The 15,521-nt window shown below is 44.5% G+C and overlaps 2 protein-coding genes across 2 annotated transcripts in view; both read right to left on the bottom strand.

Moving 5' to 3' along the window:
* The window catches only part of PCYOX1L (prenylcysteine oxidase 1 like), a 30,221-nt gene extending 27,250 nt beyond the window's left edge, over positions 1–2,971 (bottom strand). Inside the window, exon 1 of the mRNA XM_003404589.4 lies at positions 2,884–2,971. Coding sequence (XP_003404637.1) covers positions 2,884–2,971 — 88 coding nt within the window. The remainder of the gene's footprint in view (positions 1–2,883) is intronic.
* A 188-nt stretch (positions 2,972–3,159) lies between these two features.
* GRPEL2 (GrpE like 2, mitochondrial) lies at positions 3,160–15,056 on the bottom strand. Its single transcript, XM_010591729.3, has 4 exons — positions 14,940–15,056; positions 12,910–13,063; positions 10,877–10,958; positions 3,160–8,154 (listed from the first exon to the last, which is right to left on the bottom strand). Exons 1-4 carry the CDS (start codon positions 15,014–15,016, stop codon positions 7,790–7,792), a joined length of 678 nt encoding a protein of 225 aa, XP_010590031.2. The 5' UTR covers positions 15,017–15,056; the 3' UTR covers positions 3,160–7,789.
* Between the last annotated feature and the right edge of the window lie 465 nt (positions 15,057–15,521).

Genomic DNA, 15,521 nt, shown 5'->3' with positions numbered 1-15,521 from the left:
TGATTTGTCCTCCCGGGCCCACACTGGACCACAGAGACCACCAGCTCCTTGTTTAGTGACAGGCAAACTTCAGACAACACCAGGCTCTTTATGATCCAGCCTCTATTTACTTATTTTACTCCCTGGAATACCTACCAATGCTCCACCTTCTCATCTGCGTCAACTTCTTGCTGTGGCATCCATGCCCATGTTCTCTGACCCCTGTGCCTTTGTATGAGCTGTTCCCTTTGTCTAAAATGCCCTCTGTCATCATTTGCTTGGCTGACTTCCACTGCCCTTATACGCCACTTTTAGCTTGGCTTGCCAGACCCACCTGAGATGAATTCTGTGTATTCCCGCAGGAAACTTATCCCTCGCCTGGCCCTTGTCACACCCTACTCAGTTTGCTTAAGCGTATCCCTGCAAACACTGAGAGTTGGGTCACTACAGTCCCAGATCCCAGCTGGTGGTGGTGCTCAGTAAGTATCCGCTGCATGTTGGAAGAATAAACCACTTCCTCCATCTCAGTATTTACAAAACCCTTAAATTTTGTGCAGCTGCACACACCAATGTGTTCTCCCTCACCTCCATTTGCAAACACAGTCACAAGTTACCCATTTTTTCCAGAGCAGCTGAGCTCACAAGGCCTGGAAGCCGCTTGAGGGAGACAGGGAAGCAGAAGACATCACCTCATTTTGAACCAGCTCATTCAACACACTTTACCTGACACCCACTCTGATTCTGTGGCACAAAGATGACTTAAACAGGGCTTCTGTCCCCAGGAGACTTATGCACAGTTAGCTATAATAACCCGTGATGAGGTGCAACATCAGGGTTCCAAGGAATTCTGAAGAGAAAGTAATGAATTCTGCCTAAGACGGTATGGGGACAAATCAAGACCTTGAAGGACAACATGGTTCTTGCCAGTGAGAACATACTCTCAGAGAGAGAACTGCATGAGCTAGGGAAGGGTGTAGAATGGAACAGTGGGTGGGTTTAAGGGTCCAGATGTCACACTGAGGTGTTCAGACTTGATCCTACAGGAGTCCAAAGTTTGAAACCATCCTAACAGGAAGCTCCTCATTCTCCTTGTAGGCAGAGTCCAAACCACCAAAGGTAGAGAGAGGCTCCTGCCTGAGGGCTGAGGAAAATCAGGAAAGCTACAGGGCAGCTTGGGTTGATTGTTCTTGGATGATTCTCGGGGAGAGGTGGGCAGGATAAGCTAGAAGAGGCAGGCAGTAAGCCCAGCATTGCCAGCGACAATCCTGCTGGGAGGAGGCCCTGCCCTTCTCCCAATGGTCAGGGGGATGTGTCTTGTCCTGCTGCCTATTCCCACGGAATGGGGTAATAACTTATACCTCTAGACACTGCTTGCCAGAGGTCAGCAAGTCATTAGTAACTTTTTCCATTCTTCAATGCCTGACTCGAAATCTACATTGTCTATGAGGTCTTCTCTGGCCACTCCAAAAAACAAAACAAAAAACCAAACCCGTTGCCATTGAGTCTATTTTGACTCAAAGCAACCCTACGGGTCAGAGCAGAACTGCCCCATAGGGTTTCCAAGGAGCGGCTGGTGGATTCAAACTGCTGACCTTTTGCTTAGCAGCAGCTGAGCTCTGAACCACTGCACCATCAGGGCTCCCTGGCCACTCTAGTCCTCAGACTTTGCCTTCCTCTGAAAGCTCTAAACACTGTCCCCAGCTGATTTTTGGCATGTTTCAGTCTATTTTAATCGTTTATGGCCTGGGCTGTGGTTTTGTAACCCAAGAAGCCTCAGTACAGCACTGGCCCCACCAAGTCTGTGGTGCTCTTGTGGGACATCCCAAAGCACTCCTGACAACAGGGGGTGCATTGAGGGCCAGAAGCCCAGCGTCTCTGCCTAGGTGAATTTTATATGAGAGGGACTTGCAAATCCTCAGGATTCTTAAGAGTTAAAATAATAGTTGCAAAAAGGAAGAAAAGACTCTAGGCAAATACTGAATTCTAGTTAATGGCATGCATGATGAAGCATTTGGTGAGGCATCCCGGTGTTTGGAATTTACTTTGCCATGCATCAAAATAGCCCAGGTAAGACGGAACAAGGGTGCATAGAGGGATGTGTGCTAGATATGTGATAAAGCAAAGAGGAGATTTTGTTAATGGTAGCATCCAGGTGGTCACTAGATTGATCTAGTGATGAACACTATAAAAATCTTTCACCTTTGCTGCACATCTGAAACATTTCAAACTAAAATATCAGAAAAACCACACACAAAAAATGATTGCTGTAAAATATTTCCTGCTGTCACTCAGCAAATCTTCCCCCAGCAGATCTACCACGGGCTCTGTCTCTGATTAGACTATGTCTCTTACTCTTTCCGGAGGATTGGCTCACACGTTCCTTCTAGGAAACTCTCCCCAGCCCGCAAAGCCCGTGGTGAAGGGCCTTTCTCGGTATTCACGGCACTTTCTCAGCCACAGCATACAACTCTCCTGTACTGTGCAGTCTATCCCAGGAAGGAACTGTGGAGCACTATGCCTGCTACACAGACGGCTCTCAATAAGCCTCTGTGAATGACATCGCCCAGACCCTGTCCTCTCTGTCATCGGGCGCCTAGCAAGCAGCCAGGTCCACAGCAGATGCTCAATTAGTGACTCTGGACCTATCGATGAGACCTATGGCCAGTCCTGCCCAAGTCCCTTTTCCGTCCCAGGTAGCCCTCCTCACATCCCCATGCCACCATCCCCATCGCCTTCCTCTTCCTTCTCCGGTCCCCGTCCCTCCCTCTTTCCACCCACCCAGGTCCTCTCCTGAGGACCCCTCCCTCGCCCAGCTGCCCTCTCCTTCCCCCACTCAGCTGCTCCCGACTGAAAGCCCTTTTCCCGCCCAGCCCTCCCAGCAATTCCATCCCGTCCTTCCCGCACCGATTTTGCTGGGCGGGGCGTCTCCGCCTGCAGCAGCAGCGGCGAGAAGCGCGGCCAGAGCGGCCAGGAGCCGGGCAGCTCGGGCCATGGCGGGTGCGACCAAGTCAGCGCGCTGGGCTCGTGCTCGCGGGTCGGCGCTCAACTCATCTCCCCGCCCGGGTGCCCGTTCCGCCTTCCAGCCTCTGCTGGCCGCAGCCTCTCATTGGGCCAGCCGCAGTCGCTCTCCACCACGGCACCGCATTAGCTACGACTCTCTCCGGGCGGGATTCGTCATTGGCAGTTTCCTCGTCCCACCTCCTGGATGCAGGTCCCTCATTGGCTGGCTCGTCCTTGCTCCGACGCAGGTGTGCGCGCTTTCGGTCCCCGGTATCAGAATCGGGGCCCAGCTGCCAGTTGATGGAAGAGGAGTTGAAGCTTTGAAGACCTGGGGTCCAAGGCCAACCTCTCTGAGAGCTATCTCTGTGCCTTCTCTGTCTCACTCAGTTTTCTCTCTTATAAAACGGACAGAACAGACCCTACTCTAGCTATCTAGGTGGTTGTGACGATCACGTGAGACAAGGGAATATAAAACCGCTCTGCAGTGTTTGCAAGTGCTAGAAATTGCTGACCAAGCATGCATCCAGGCTGGCTAAATGCTGCCCTGTGCATACGTTGAGACAAGCCCAGATCCTTTTGACACTACTGTTACTTATGTGTTCCCAGTTTCTATCTCTGCCTTCTTGTTAAAAACCAAAAGGGAAGAGTTTCATCCACTGTCTTCCCAGAAGGGAAGGAAGGAAGGGATAAGCTCTCATTTCCATCCTCTTTTTTTAAAGAAAACAGCAGCTCAGTGTGGTTACTCTACCGCACCATGAGGGACAGATATCCCCTGACAGAAGAAACTGGGGACTGAGTTTCAGGGTAAGGAAAATCCAGATTTATTCAGATTATGGCTAAGAAATTGAAAGGTTTGGGAGAAAAGTAAAAGCTTATAGCTGGAGTTCTAAGTCATCTGCTGTGATTCTTAATAAAGTAACTGGATTCCTAAGTAAAATGGTAGGTGAATAAATATGCACTTGTCCTGTTGGACTCGACCATCCTCCCCTCCAGATCACTGGCATGTAGCCTTGGTCTGACCTCACCTTCCATGTGTCTTTCCCATCTTCTGACTGCCTGGCCTCGTCTTTACCTCAGCTTCTCAGCTGGCTTTCATATGCATACTCATCCTCCCGGCAGAATGGCCTTCTTTAGAGCCAGCCTTTCCTAAGGTTTGGCCTTGCATTTTCATGATAGTTCCAGTGCTGTCTGTATACTCTGGTTCCATAATCTATTGTTTCCTATATCCCCAGTGCTCTTCAATAACTATATTCTTATTCTTATCCACTCAGACTTTGTCCACACTCTCAAGTTCACTGTGGTGGTTTTAACATATGGCCCCAATTCTTTGATATTTTTCATACTGAGGGCTGGGCTGCTGTGAAATCTCAGGGTACCTCCACTGAGAATCAATACGGTCGGTGAGCGGTCAATGAACTAACCCTTACATGCCAGTGTAAAATATGAATTAGGCACACAAAGACACTCTAAACAGCTGAGTCACAGTTATTTCAATTTGGGTTTTATTAAAGTTGTTCTTCAACATTATATTTCATCCTTTGTCTTCCCCATTGGGTTTTGCTTTCTTCCCTTATCAAATCCTTTGCCATGAAAGAACACCAAATAACTCATACCAAACGGACTGATTCCTTTATGGCAATGAGGAAATGTCAGTAAAAGATTTACAGAATCCAAGTACAAAAACCCTAAGATGCCCTCCTTCAAGTGAGCCAAAGCTTCCTTAGGTTATCATCTGCATGCCAATAAGCCTCTTCACTTTACCATCACAATGAAAAGAATTCAGACACTGACAAAATTTTCTTGCTCCTTCAGTCTAAAAATGTGGATTTCTGTCTTATAGCTAAAAGCAAACAAACATAAACCCACTGAAAGCTGGAAGGAAAGTAAGTCACTGTGATTGATCTTACAAGTTTTTTTTTTTTTTTATAATTAATCTTTGCTTAGCCAGTCTTCCCTCTCCCTAGACTTCAGGCAGCTATAAAAACAATGTGTAAAATAAAAAAAACAATAAAAATAAATATTTACTCAGGGCCTACTGTAGTAGGCAATTTACACATTTCATTTAATCCTCACGATAGCATGAGAAAATTATAACCATTTTACAGATAAGGAAAGGAAACAGTCTCAGAAGGGTGAAATGACGGGTGCCCAAAGTCACACAGAGGTGACTCTGCTGAGATTTGGGTTCAAGTTTATGTCCACCAAGTCTATGCTCTTTCTGTGGTGCAGCTCTCCATTCCTAAAACCCATTAGATTCTTGAGATTCTTACTCTATAGCTTCATTTGCTATATTTCAAATCTGCAAACCTTCTGAATAAAAAAGAGCCTAAAATTCTCAATCTACTTGCAAAAACACGAGATGGGGGAAAAAAAAAGATATGAGAAAACTCTTGAGGTAATCAGAACATTTTATACTGAGTTTTTAAAATTCCAGTTTACTGGTAATGAGAGCTAGTAATCCATAAACAAACATGGATTACTAGCTCATTTTCTTCTGTCTCTATCTGCAAATCTCACAGGAATGAAGGCAAAGAAAGATAAACTCCTACTGTGAAATTTGTTTGACTGTTCATTAAATTTATAATATGCACTCAGTGGAATGTCAAGGGATCCTGGTTTTAAAGTACTACCACCAATCTTTTGCTTGCGCTTTAAAAGTGCATGTTTACTTGTCTGGTTTTAAGTATCTACATTTGGCGGAGATGGTAGGGCCCGTGGGGGAGGGGGGAATGGCTTTAAATCAATCATACGTATGCGTCTGTCTTCTTGTTGTTCGCCATCAAGTAGATTCTGACTCATATCGACCCCACATGACAAGAGTACTGCCCCAAGGGGTTTCCTAGGCTATAATCTTTACGGGGCCAGATCGCCAGGTTTTTTTCTCTCCCAGAGTGGCTGGTGGGTTTGAACCGCCAACTCTGAGTTTGCAACTGAGTGCTTAACCATTGTGCCACCAGGACTCCTTATATGTCTATGTAGCGTCCTTAGAATTATCTATGATGTCTAAGAGGGTAACTTCTACCATCCCACTGAATAGGACACTACTGGGTTTCAGGAAGTAGAAATGGCTTTATTTTATGGATAACTAAAAGGCCCTATTGGCACAAAAGACACTCCACTACAACTGAAAAGTTGGCAGTTTGAACCCACCCGGCAGCTCTGTGGGAGGAAGACCTGGTGATCTACTTCAGTAAAGATTATAGCCAATGGGGCAATTCTATTCTGCCTTATGGGACAGCTATAAGTTGCAATTGACTCGATGGCACCTAATGATGACTCACACCTAAACCTATGTAATTTGGATATCTAACGACATCTAATCGTCTGCTGGGCACACATTTGTATGTTCATTAAAGAACTGTTGAATCTTAAGTGATTGAAGTTAGTATCTAGTTGTTTGTTATTCAAGTCCTCACTGGAATTTAGCTCATTAGTTTAGAGATTTTTTTTCCTTTGGGTCCAGTCCCAAAAAGTCTAGGCTTTCATACTTAAGACACTAAAAGAGCAAGATTAGATCATCACTAAGGCCTCTTTTAACTAACATTAAAATATCGACAACTGACCTTTTTTATTAAAGTCCGACTGATACATCATTCATTCATAAACTCACTTATTGAACAAATCTTTTTATAGAACACCAGCTATAAGCAAGACTGAAAAAACAACACAGGTCCTGTACTCTAGATGGTTAATACTTAAAGAAGGAGCTAGATGTTTATACAAAGGTGATGTAAGACTGAAAAAACTAGGAAAAAAAGCTCATTGCTGTGAGAGGTAGTGATCTGTGAGAACCAATTAAAGAAAAAAAACCTCAGCATAACTAAATGGAATTAAGAGAAAGTGTGGGAATCTGACATTTTTGTTCTGATCACTGTCCCTAGTAACCTAATTGATAATGGATAAGGCAAATTTGACAAAGGGACAGATTTCAGGGCTAATGGAAAGAGAAACTGCAGGTAAATTATAATATGGACCAATGTGTGTCATTAGCTGTTGGTGCTGACTCAGTTTCCCTGAAATGACTATGTAACTACAAAAGCTGAAGATAATTAGATGACAACTCAGAGCAAAGAAAGCAGAAGGTTTCTCAGCCATCCTTGCTTAGAAGGTACCTTAGTATCACAGATTTCTTAAAAGTTCTCTGCTTTCCAAGTCTTGCCTGGGCCTTTAGCCCTTACAAACAGAACTGGAAAGAGGTGCATGTGGGATGACGAGTATGAGTATAAAGCCTACCCGGTAGGGATAACAAGAACAAAAAAGGCTAAGAGGAAAATAATAAAATGAAACAGGGAAGTCCTAAAAATCTATATGTATCAAAAATCAACCCAAATGATCTAAATTTGTACAACTATAAAGCTTTAACATCTAGGTACCCAAATGTTGAACCAATGTTGAACCCTATCATTCCCTTTCTCTAAAAAATACAAGATCCTAAATAATTCCCATTAAAAGGACCATCAGAAAGGAACATTTAGTTGGAAATGGATAAACACATACTTATTTCCGTCTTTAAAAAGATTTTGGATTCAAAGTCATCCAAGTACCAATTTAAAAATAATTTTCTTAAACATATTTTGATAAAGGCCATAGAAAACACTTGTCACACTGTTCAAATGCCCAATGGCAAGACTTCTGATAAGACCAAACAGGTCACATTAAATCAACAGAACAGCTTAGAAATAAAGCCAATATGACTAAATCCAAAAGAGATCACATGAAGTAGCTCATGTACAATACAAACCTAGTTTAATAAATAACGGAAACACAGGTGACTGCACTCTGGGAGAATATTCAGTTCTTGCAGGCCCATTCATAGTCTCCTCTGGGACTCCACTGCCACCTCCACTTGGGCAAGTCTAATGGTGCGGCCCTGAAGTTTATAGCCATCTTGCCTCACTAATGCCACAGTGCCGGGCTGTACCCCAACACCAGCTGGCACGTGACAGATGAGTTCATGCTCATGAGGGTCATATTTGTCCCCAATGGGTGTCATCTTCTCCAGGCCATGCTTAGCAAACACGCTTTTTAGCTTTGCTTCTAAAAGTGACAAGCCCCGGAAGACCTTTTCCAGAGTGAGCTTCTGGTCCCCAGGCTCTGTTTCTCCAGAAATGCATTCTGTGGTCTTCTCCAAAATGTCTGCCACCTCCACCAAGTCCTTACAGAAACTCTGGATTCCTATTGAAAAACCAGACACTTCTATTATTTGTGAGGAAATTATCCCTGACTCAGCCCTTGGGAGTAGAGATTGGGGAAGGCCCAGATAGGCAGCTAGTATACTGGGTATCCCAGGAAATAGGAAGGTTACCACACAGGTCTCAGGAATCGTCACCACTGATTAATACCCCACCCCAACTGTCAAGCCCATGTTCCCCTTAGAAGGCATGTATGACCAGGGACCCTATTAGGAAATGGGGAAAGATAGTTTGAACCCAAGAGCTAAAAAAGGTAACAGTATTATACATTAGTCAGAAACCTACCCTTTTTGGAAACGCTGGTGGCGTAGCAGTTAAGTGCTACGGCTGCTAACCAAAGCGTCGGCAGCTCAAATCCACCAGGCGCTCCTTGGAAACTCTATGGGGCAGTTCTACTCTGTCCTATAGGGTCTCTATGAGTTGGAATCAACTGGACAGCACTGGGTTTGGTTTTGGTTTTTTGGTACCCTTTTTAAACTAGACTGTTTTTATGCTTCTTATATTTTTGCTGCTATTCCCCATTAGTATTGAGTTACCTACAGTTTGCAAATTCTCATCTCAATTGTGCTAAGGCATGCATTCTGAAGGGGGGGATGTTTTTAGAAATTACTATTTCATGAGGGAGGGGCATGACTAGGAAAAAATACCTAAAAAAGGCTCTTTTGTGGGGAAAGGGTGGTGATAATACTAATGGTTTATTCTTGGGGGCAGAAGAGCAGTGGGATGCAGACCTCAAATTCTCGTAAAAAGACCAGACTTAATGGTCTGACTGAGACTAGAAGGACCCCAGAGGTCATGGTCCCTAGGCCTTCTGTTAGTCCATGACGGAACCATTCCCAAAGCCAACTCTTCAGACAGGGATTGGACTGGATTATGGGACAGAAAGTGATACTGGTAAGGAGTGAGCTTCTTGGCTTAAGTAGACACATGAGACGATGTGGGCACTCCTGTCTGGAGGGGAGATGAGAAGGCAGAGGGGGCCAGAAGCTGGCTGTATGGACATGGGGAATACAGGGTAGAGAGAGGGAGTGTGCTGTCTTATTAGGGGGAGAGCAACTAGGAGTATATAGCAAGGTGCACATAAATTTTTATATGAGAAACTGACTTCATTTGTAAGCTTTCACTTAAAGCACAATAAAAATTAAAAAAAAAAAAAAGAATGGTTTATTATCAAGGACTGGGTAAATAAACACAGATCCACATATGAGGTATATCTTCAACTGCCTGCTATGAAGCTATACATAATTTATTGGAGATGGGCCACAAAATTTATCTCATCTTTTTAGGGTCACAAGAACTGTTAAAAGATAAAAATAAACTGTTTCTGAGAAATCTCATTACTCCCAGTTTCTTACAGAAATGATCAGAATGTTATCATCACAGTTGTTCATGGCACAACATCATGGGGACATGGTGGCTCAATGGTTGAATTGCTGCCATCCATGTGGGAGACCTGGGTTGGATTCCTGGTCAATGCACCCCATATGCAGACACCACCTGTCTGTCAGTGGTAAACTGCATGTTGCTATAATGCTGAACAGGTTTCAGCAGTGTTCCAGACTAAGACGGACTAGGAAGAAAGGCCTGGCAACCTACGTCAGTCAATGGAAACCCTATGGATCACAACAGTTGGATCGATCTATAACAGATCATGGGGATGGCACACGGTTGGGGAGTGTTTCATTCTGTTGTACATGGGGTCATCATGAGTCACAAAATACTGAGTGAAGAGCAGACAGCTATGACAAAGCACTGGGGTTGGACAGGACAGGAGTGAAACGAATCCCATGCACAAACAGCAGCTAAATAAACAGAACATGAAGCAGTGTCGCACAGGTTAAAGAAACATAGCTTAGGGGTCAGGAGACAATAGATGCAGGTCTGCATCTACCATCAATTAACTCCGTCAGCTCACCTGTAAAAGGTGGAGACGAGACCAGATAAAATCCAAGGGCGCCTCTGAAGTTCTTTTATCTTTCTGTGTGTAGTGACAGAAAGTATAATGCTCCTACTAAATTATGAGTGCAGCAAGTAATAAGAGATTTGCCTTTTATCCCTGAATCCCTGTTACTCAACCACCACTTTCATGAACACCCTTGGAACAAGATGTGGTGTGCATAAGGAAAAATCTTTGAAATGAACTAAAAAAAAAAGATGATTCAAGGTCTTCAATGAAAAAAATAGATGTGTTCTAGCACAGCCTTCAGGATTATCAGGGTTATGCGGTCTAACTCTTTGTTGGTAAATTATACAATGATAGTAATGCAAATAGTTTCTGTTCATAGCAGTGAAATTGTCTGGTGGCGATACGGCTGATTACTGCCCTATGGATACAGACCAATTCTGCTCTGATTGCTCTTTGGACTCTCCTGTTAACATCTTAGTGGTTCACATGTTCATCCATAGGTCAAACAGAATTATTTGTACAAGTACTAGAATGCTGACTGTAATAACCGTAAATTCTTGGAAAATAAAATAATAAACTATGTCAGGTTTGGTCAAAATAAAGGGAAGTAGCATTTCAGTAAAGGGTTCACTTGACATCACTCCTGAGAAGCAGCACAGGAAGACTATGGGGTAGTGGAAGGCTGTTAGGGATCCGGTAAAGATCCAGATGTGGTCTTAACGTGTTCAGTCTACAGAACTACTAGTAAGTGTCCTTAAATCAAAAGGCACTTTTGATTGTGAATAAATCTCTCATTTACCAAATATCTTGGCGTCTTCTATACATCTCTGGGTTTTCCTCCTTATGTTTTCAGAATCAGCCACAGCTCTCTGGTATCTCACCTGAATATCAAAAGCAAAGTCAAAATGGTAACAAATGTTAACCGGTGGCAAAGAATGTTTTTGCTCATTTTACAAATTTCATTTTTGTGATAGGTTTTTATAAAAAATCCAGGAATTACAGGAATCTTAGGTTAGCTACTCCAAATCCCTAGTCAAAGCAGGAACCTACTCTTTAGCAGCTGATGGGTAGCCATTTACCCTGCTAGTTTAAACACTCAGCAACAGGGAGTTCATTGTCTTAAGAAACAGCTGTCTTTTTCACATGCAGCCAACACTGCCGCCCTCCAACTTTGTCATTGGCCTATGAGAGTAAGTTTTAAAAGTGTGTATCAGCTATTTGAAAGCATTTTTTTTTTTTTTAAAGCCCCTTTAGTCTTTTTCTCTTTCACGCTTACAATCCCTGGTTCCTTCAATTATGGTTCTTCCTATCATTATGGGTGGTTACGAGGCTATAACAAACCCCAATTTCCACTTCTCTCTTCTACTGACACCAGCTGCACATGCAGCGCCTCTTTCTCTGGCCTTAGCCACCTGAAGCTAGGTCAGATCTCACAAGTTAAAGGACACTGTCCTGAGGACGGGCAAGACGCCAGCTGCAGGCCTGGGATTCCCTAGGGCTCCCTTCACTTCTGAGCTGCTGGCTACAAAGCTAGATTTTCCCACTACTCCTGTACGATGCCAGCAGCAAGCTCATGCCCCTCGCCCTGGCCCCCCTCACTTCTGACCTGCTGGCTACAAATTCAGGGGTTTCCTCTAAACCCTCAGGATACCAGCCAGTAAGCTCGGTGGTTCCCAGGCTCCCATCCCCCGACCTGCTGGCTTTCGCTACTCCCTCAGGTTTGGTAATTTACAAGAACAAACAAAAGAACTCATGAAAAGTGCTATACTTACAGCCTTATTATAAAGGACACAAAGCAGAAATAGCATAAAGAGATGCATAGGACAAGGTCTGGGAAAGTCCCTAACATGGAGCTTCCATGTCCCAAAAAAGGATGTGTTACCCTACCACTTACATCAGTGTCTTTCACCAACCAGGAGGCCCATGGAGATTCAGTGTCCAGAGCTTTTCCTGGAGGTCTTGTTATGTAATGCAAACTCTAGCCCCTGTCCCCTGAGGTAGGTCAGTATCACCACATAATCACAAGGTGGGTTTCTCTGGCTATGGCATCATGAGGTAATCATGAGGTAAATCCCCCTGGCCTGGCCACCAGCCCACCACTCTAGGGTCACCTCTTTGGTATAATCTGTCAGTTCTGGAGTCCCTACTGAGGACATTTAAATCATTTGGGAAATTCCAAGGTTTTATGGATTATGCCTCAGGAACTGAAAGCAAAGACCAAATTCTTTGTGTAAGGTTAAATTCTGAACCCATAGTAGTCTTTCTTTGGAATTATTCTAGTTTATGTATCTCCCTCAAAGCGTGTCTGTCAACCCAGGACTGGGCACAGTATGCTAGATGTGGTCTCACTATCAGAGTACACTGATCAATTACCACATTCATTCAACAAATATCTGCTAAGTGTTTACTACATGCCAGACACTACCTCCCTTGAAGCTGCCAAAATACCAGTTACCTGAGTGCTATGACACATAGGGAACTGAAAAGAGAGATGACTATCTTTAGCCAGTGATACTTCTCAAATACTACAGATTATTTTGCCCAGTATACCTATCGAGGGCGCAGGTGAGGTAAGGGAACGGTAAACACACGAACTACACAGAACATGTTAAGAAAGCCCATTGCTGTCAAGCTGATTCTAACTCATAGAGACCCTACAGGCAGAGTAGAACTGCCCCACAGGGTTCCAAGGCTGTAATCTTTATGAAAGCACACTGCCACATCTTTCTCCTGCAGAGCTGCTGGTGGGTTCAAACCACTAACGGTTCGGTTAGCAGTCAAATGCTTAAACCACTGTGCCACCAGGGCTCCTGTATAAAATCTACTACTCACTGTTAAATCCTGGACTTCCTTCTCCAGTTTAACAGCTTTTAGCCTTAAGGCTCGTTCAGCCAGAGAAGGCCCAAGCTCATCAGGCGGGTCCTCAGAGCTGCAATCCTCACCAGTGGTCCTCTGGGTGGCAGTGCTGAAAGGATGCAGCCATCCCCTAAAGTAGGCGGGGAGGAGGAGGGTGTACAAAATAAGGAAATGCCATCATAATAACCCAAAGGTACAACAAGGTTTAGAGACCAGGAAGTTGCCGAGGCTGAATCTCTGGATACAGTGCTTTCAATCTGACTCATAGTGACCCTAAGGAACAGTGTAGAACTGCCCCATAGAGTTTCCAAGGAGCGCCTGGTGGATCTGAACTGCTGACCTTTTGGTTAGCAGCTGTAGCACTTAACCACTACCCCACCATGGCCTCCAATCTCTTTAACAGGTAACAACGACATGAATACTTATGAAATGCTTACTAAGTACTAGACACTTTTTTGGGGTTTTACCTGAGTTACCTCTTTTCATCTCACAACAAAAGATTGGTGCTACTATCGTTCTCACTTTATAGATATGAAAACTGAAGCTCAGAGAGTCTAAATGACTTGCTCAAGACCATATACCTAGCATCCTGCTAGTGTCTGGCTGAACCAAACAATGGAAACAGCCAGAAGTAGGTACACAAAAGTCAACAAAGAGGACACCAAATTCGAACACCCAGGATGGGAATTCAAAACACAAAGCCATACAGTTCTAGTTCAACTCTTCATTTTACACATGGGGAAAATTAAGCCCAGGTAAGAGTTTTTAAGAGTCCTTACCTAACTGGAGTTACGCCTAGAATTCAAAGCCTTCTTGAGAGCAAGCTGTAAGGCTTTTAGGGAAGAAAATTTGTGCTGAGAAAGAGATCCTGAGCTGGGAACTCACCTACGTGTAAAATCAAGTCAATTACAAACTTATAAAACACACCTATTTTTTTTTTTTTATTACATATCATGGACTGTAAGCAGGTGAGTAAATAGATCTTTGTATTCAACTAGTTTATACCTGGCTTCAGAATTGGAGTGGGAGTAAATTTTATCAGAAGGAACCACTTTTCTTCTGGTCACTTCCCTTAATCACCAACACATTGCCAAAAGACTTAAAAAGAAAAACCAAACAAACCCAGAAACCCCGAATTCAACTTCTCACCCAGGTGCTAGGTCAGAAGGTAAATTATGAAAGACAAAAAGGTGATACATAAGTTATACAGATTTCCTGGATTTTTCCCTATGGTTTTAATCTACATTTCCAGGGTCCAAACATACCGTCCCATTCAGCCACTTTCATTCCCTGAGATTAATCTAGCAGCGTTTACTAGTAATTAAGAGCCTCGGTTCTGCTGCTATGACCGGTTTCCAGCCTAGGTCCCACCACTTTTCGAGTATTCGGTTTGGAAAAGCTACTCACGTTCTCTAAACCTGTTTCCTCAATTATTAAATGGAGGATAATAAAAAGAACTACCCCTAGTTCTGTCACTGGCGCCGTAAACTATCAATTTTTTTGCTACTGATGGTGATAAGGCAGGAACTAGAACTTAACTGACTCCTGAAGGCAGGTGGAAACGGCCCTTTGGAAAGACTAAGTCCAGCGCCCTCCTTTTACTGACAGGTAAAATGATGCCCGGATGAAGGAGAAGGGACTGGCCTAAGGACCTACGGGGCGAAAAAACCCAAATTTAGCCGCAGACACCACAGATGGGTAGAAAGTGCCAGGAGAGAAGTACATCTCCAATTCAAGCAATGCTCGGGGCTGAAGATATCTCCCACCTTCGAGGACACTTCCTCGGATCTCCTTGCCGTCCTCGGCCTGGGAAGGAAGGATGAGGAGGCGCGTCTATGCGCCTCAGTTTCCCCCTCCTTAAAATGGGGCCGTTGCAGGCGCCAAGAAGCTTGATGGATTCTCTCAGCTGTGCTGAAGTAACCCTCGCCCTCCATCTCACAACTGCCCCGCCAGCTTGCCCGAACTGCATCGGCTTCACGTTCCCGACCCTCGCCGGCCTCCTTTACCTGCCGTAGGACGCGGTACTCGAGGCCGCAAGGCGCTGCACCCGCCGCGGGACCGCCCACAGGGACCGTGCAGCCATGTTTCTGACCTTGGCTTACGGAGGCAGCGCAAGCGCATTAACTACCAGGCACGCTTCCCGGCAGCCTTCGCGGGCGTTTCCTTCTTTGGGCTTAAGGACAGGAACGCTACCTTTCCGGTCTTCCTCGTGCGCCGCGCTGTTCACTGTCCAGTACTCGGGACCAAAGGCAACACTCTGGTTCCCTGTGTGTGTGTGTGTGTGTGTGGTCTGTAGGAAGGTTTGCCTTAACGAAGTGGACTCCGTGCAAGGCGCGAGATCTGCCGCTAATCACGGGGGAGCCCTTATGGAGCTTACATGAACTTACAAACAATAAACAAATACAAAAGCGATATGAAATCAAAATATGACCTGAGTTGAAAGGCGAGGAGGGTGGTGCTGTGAAAGTTTAGGTTACAAATACGAACGAGTTTTCCCAAAGGAAGTGAAATTTGACCTGGTAGATGAGGAATGAATAGTGAGAGAAGGGAAGGGGTTCAGGCAGAGGAAAACACTGCCTGCAAAGGTC

Source organism: Loxodonta africana, chromosome 2 (genome assembly GCF_030014295.1).
Source record: "Loxodonta africana isolate mLoxAfr1 chromosome 2, mLoxAfr1.hap2, whole genome shotgun sequence".
Taxonomy (NCBI): domain Eukaryota; kingdom Metazoa; phylum Chordata; class Mammalia; order Proboscidea; family Elephantidae; genus Loxodonta; species Loxodonta africana.
This window is presented reverse-complemented; position numbering and strand designations above follow the sequence as displayed.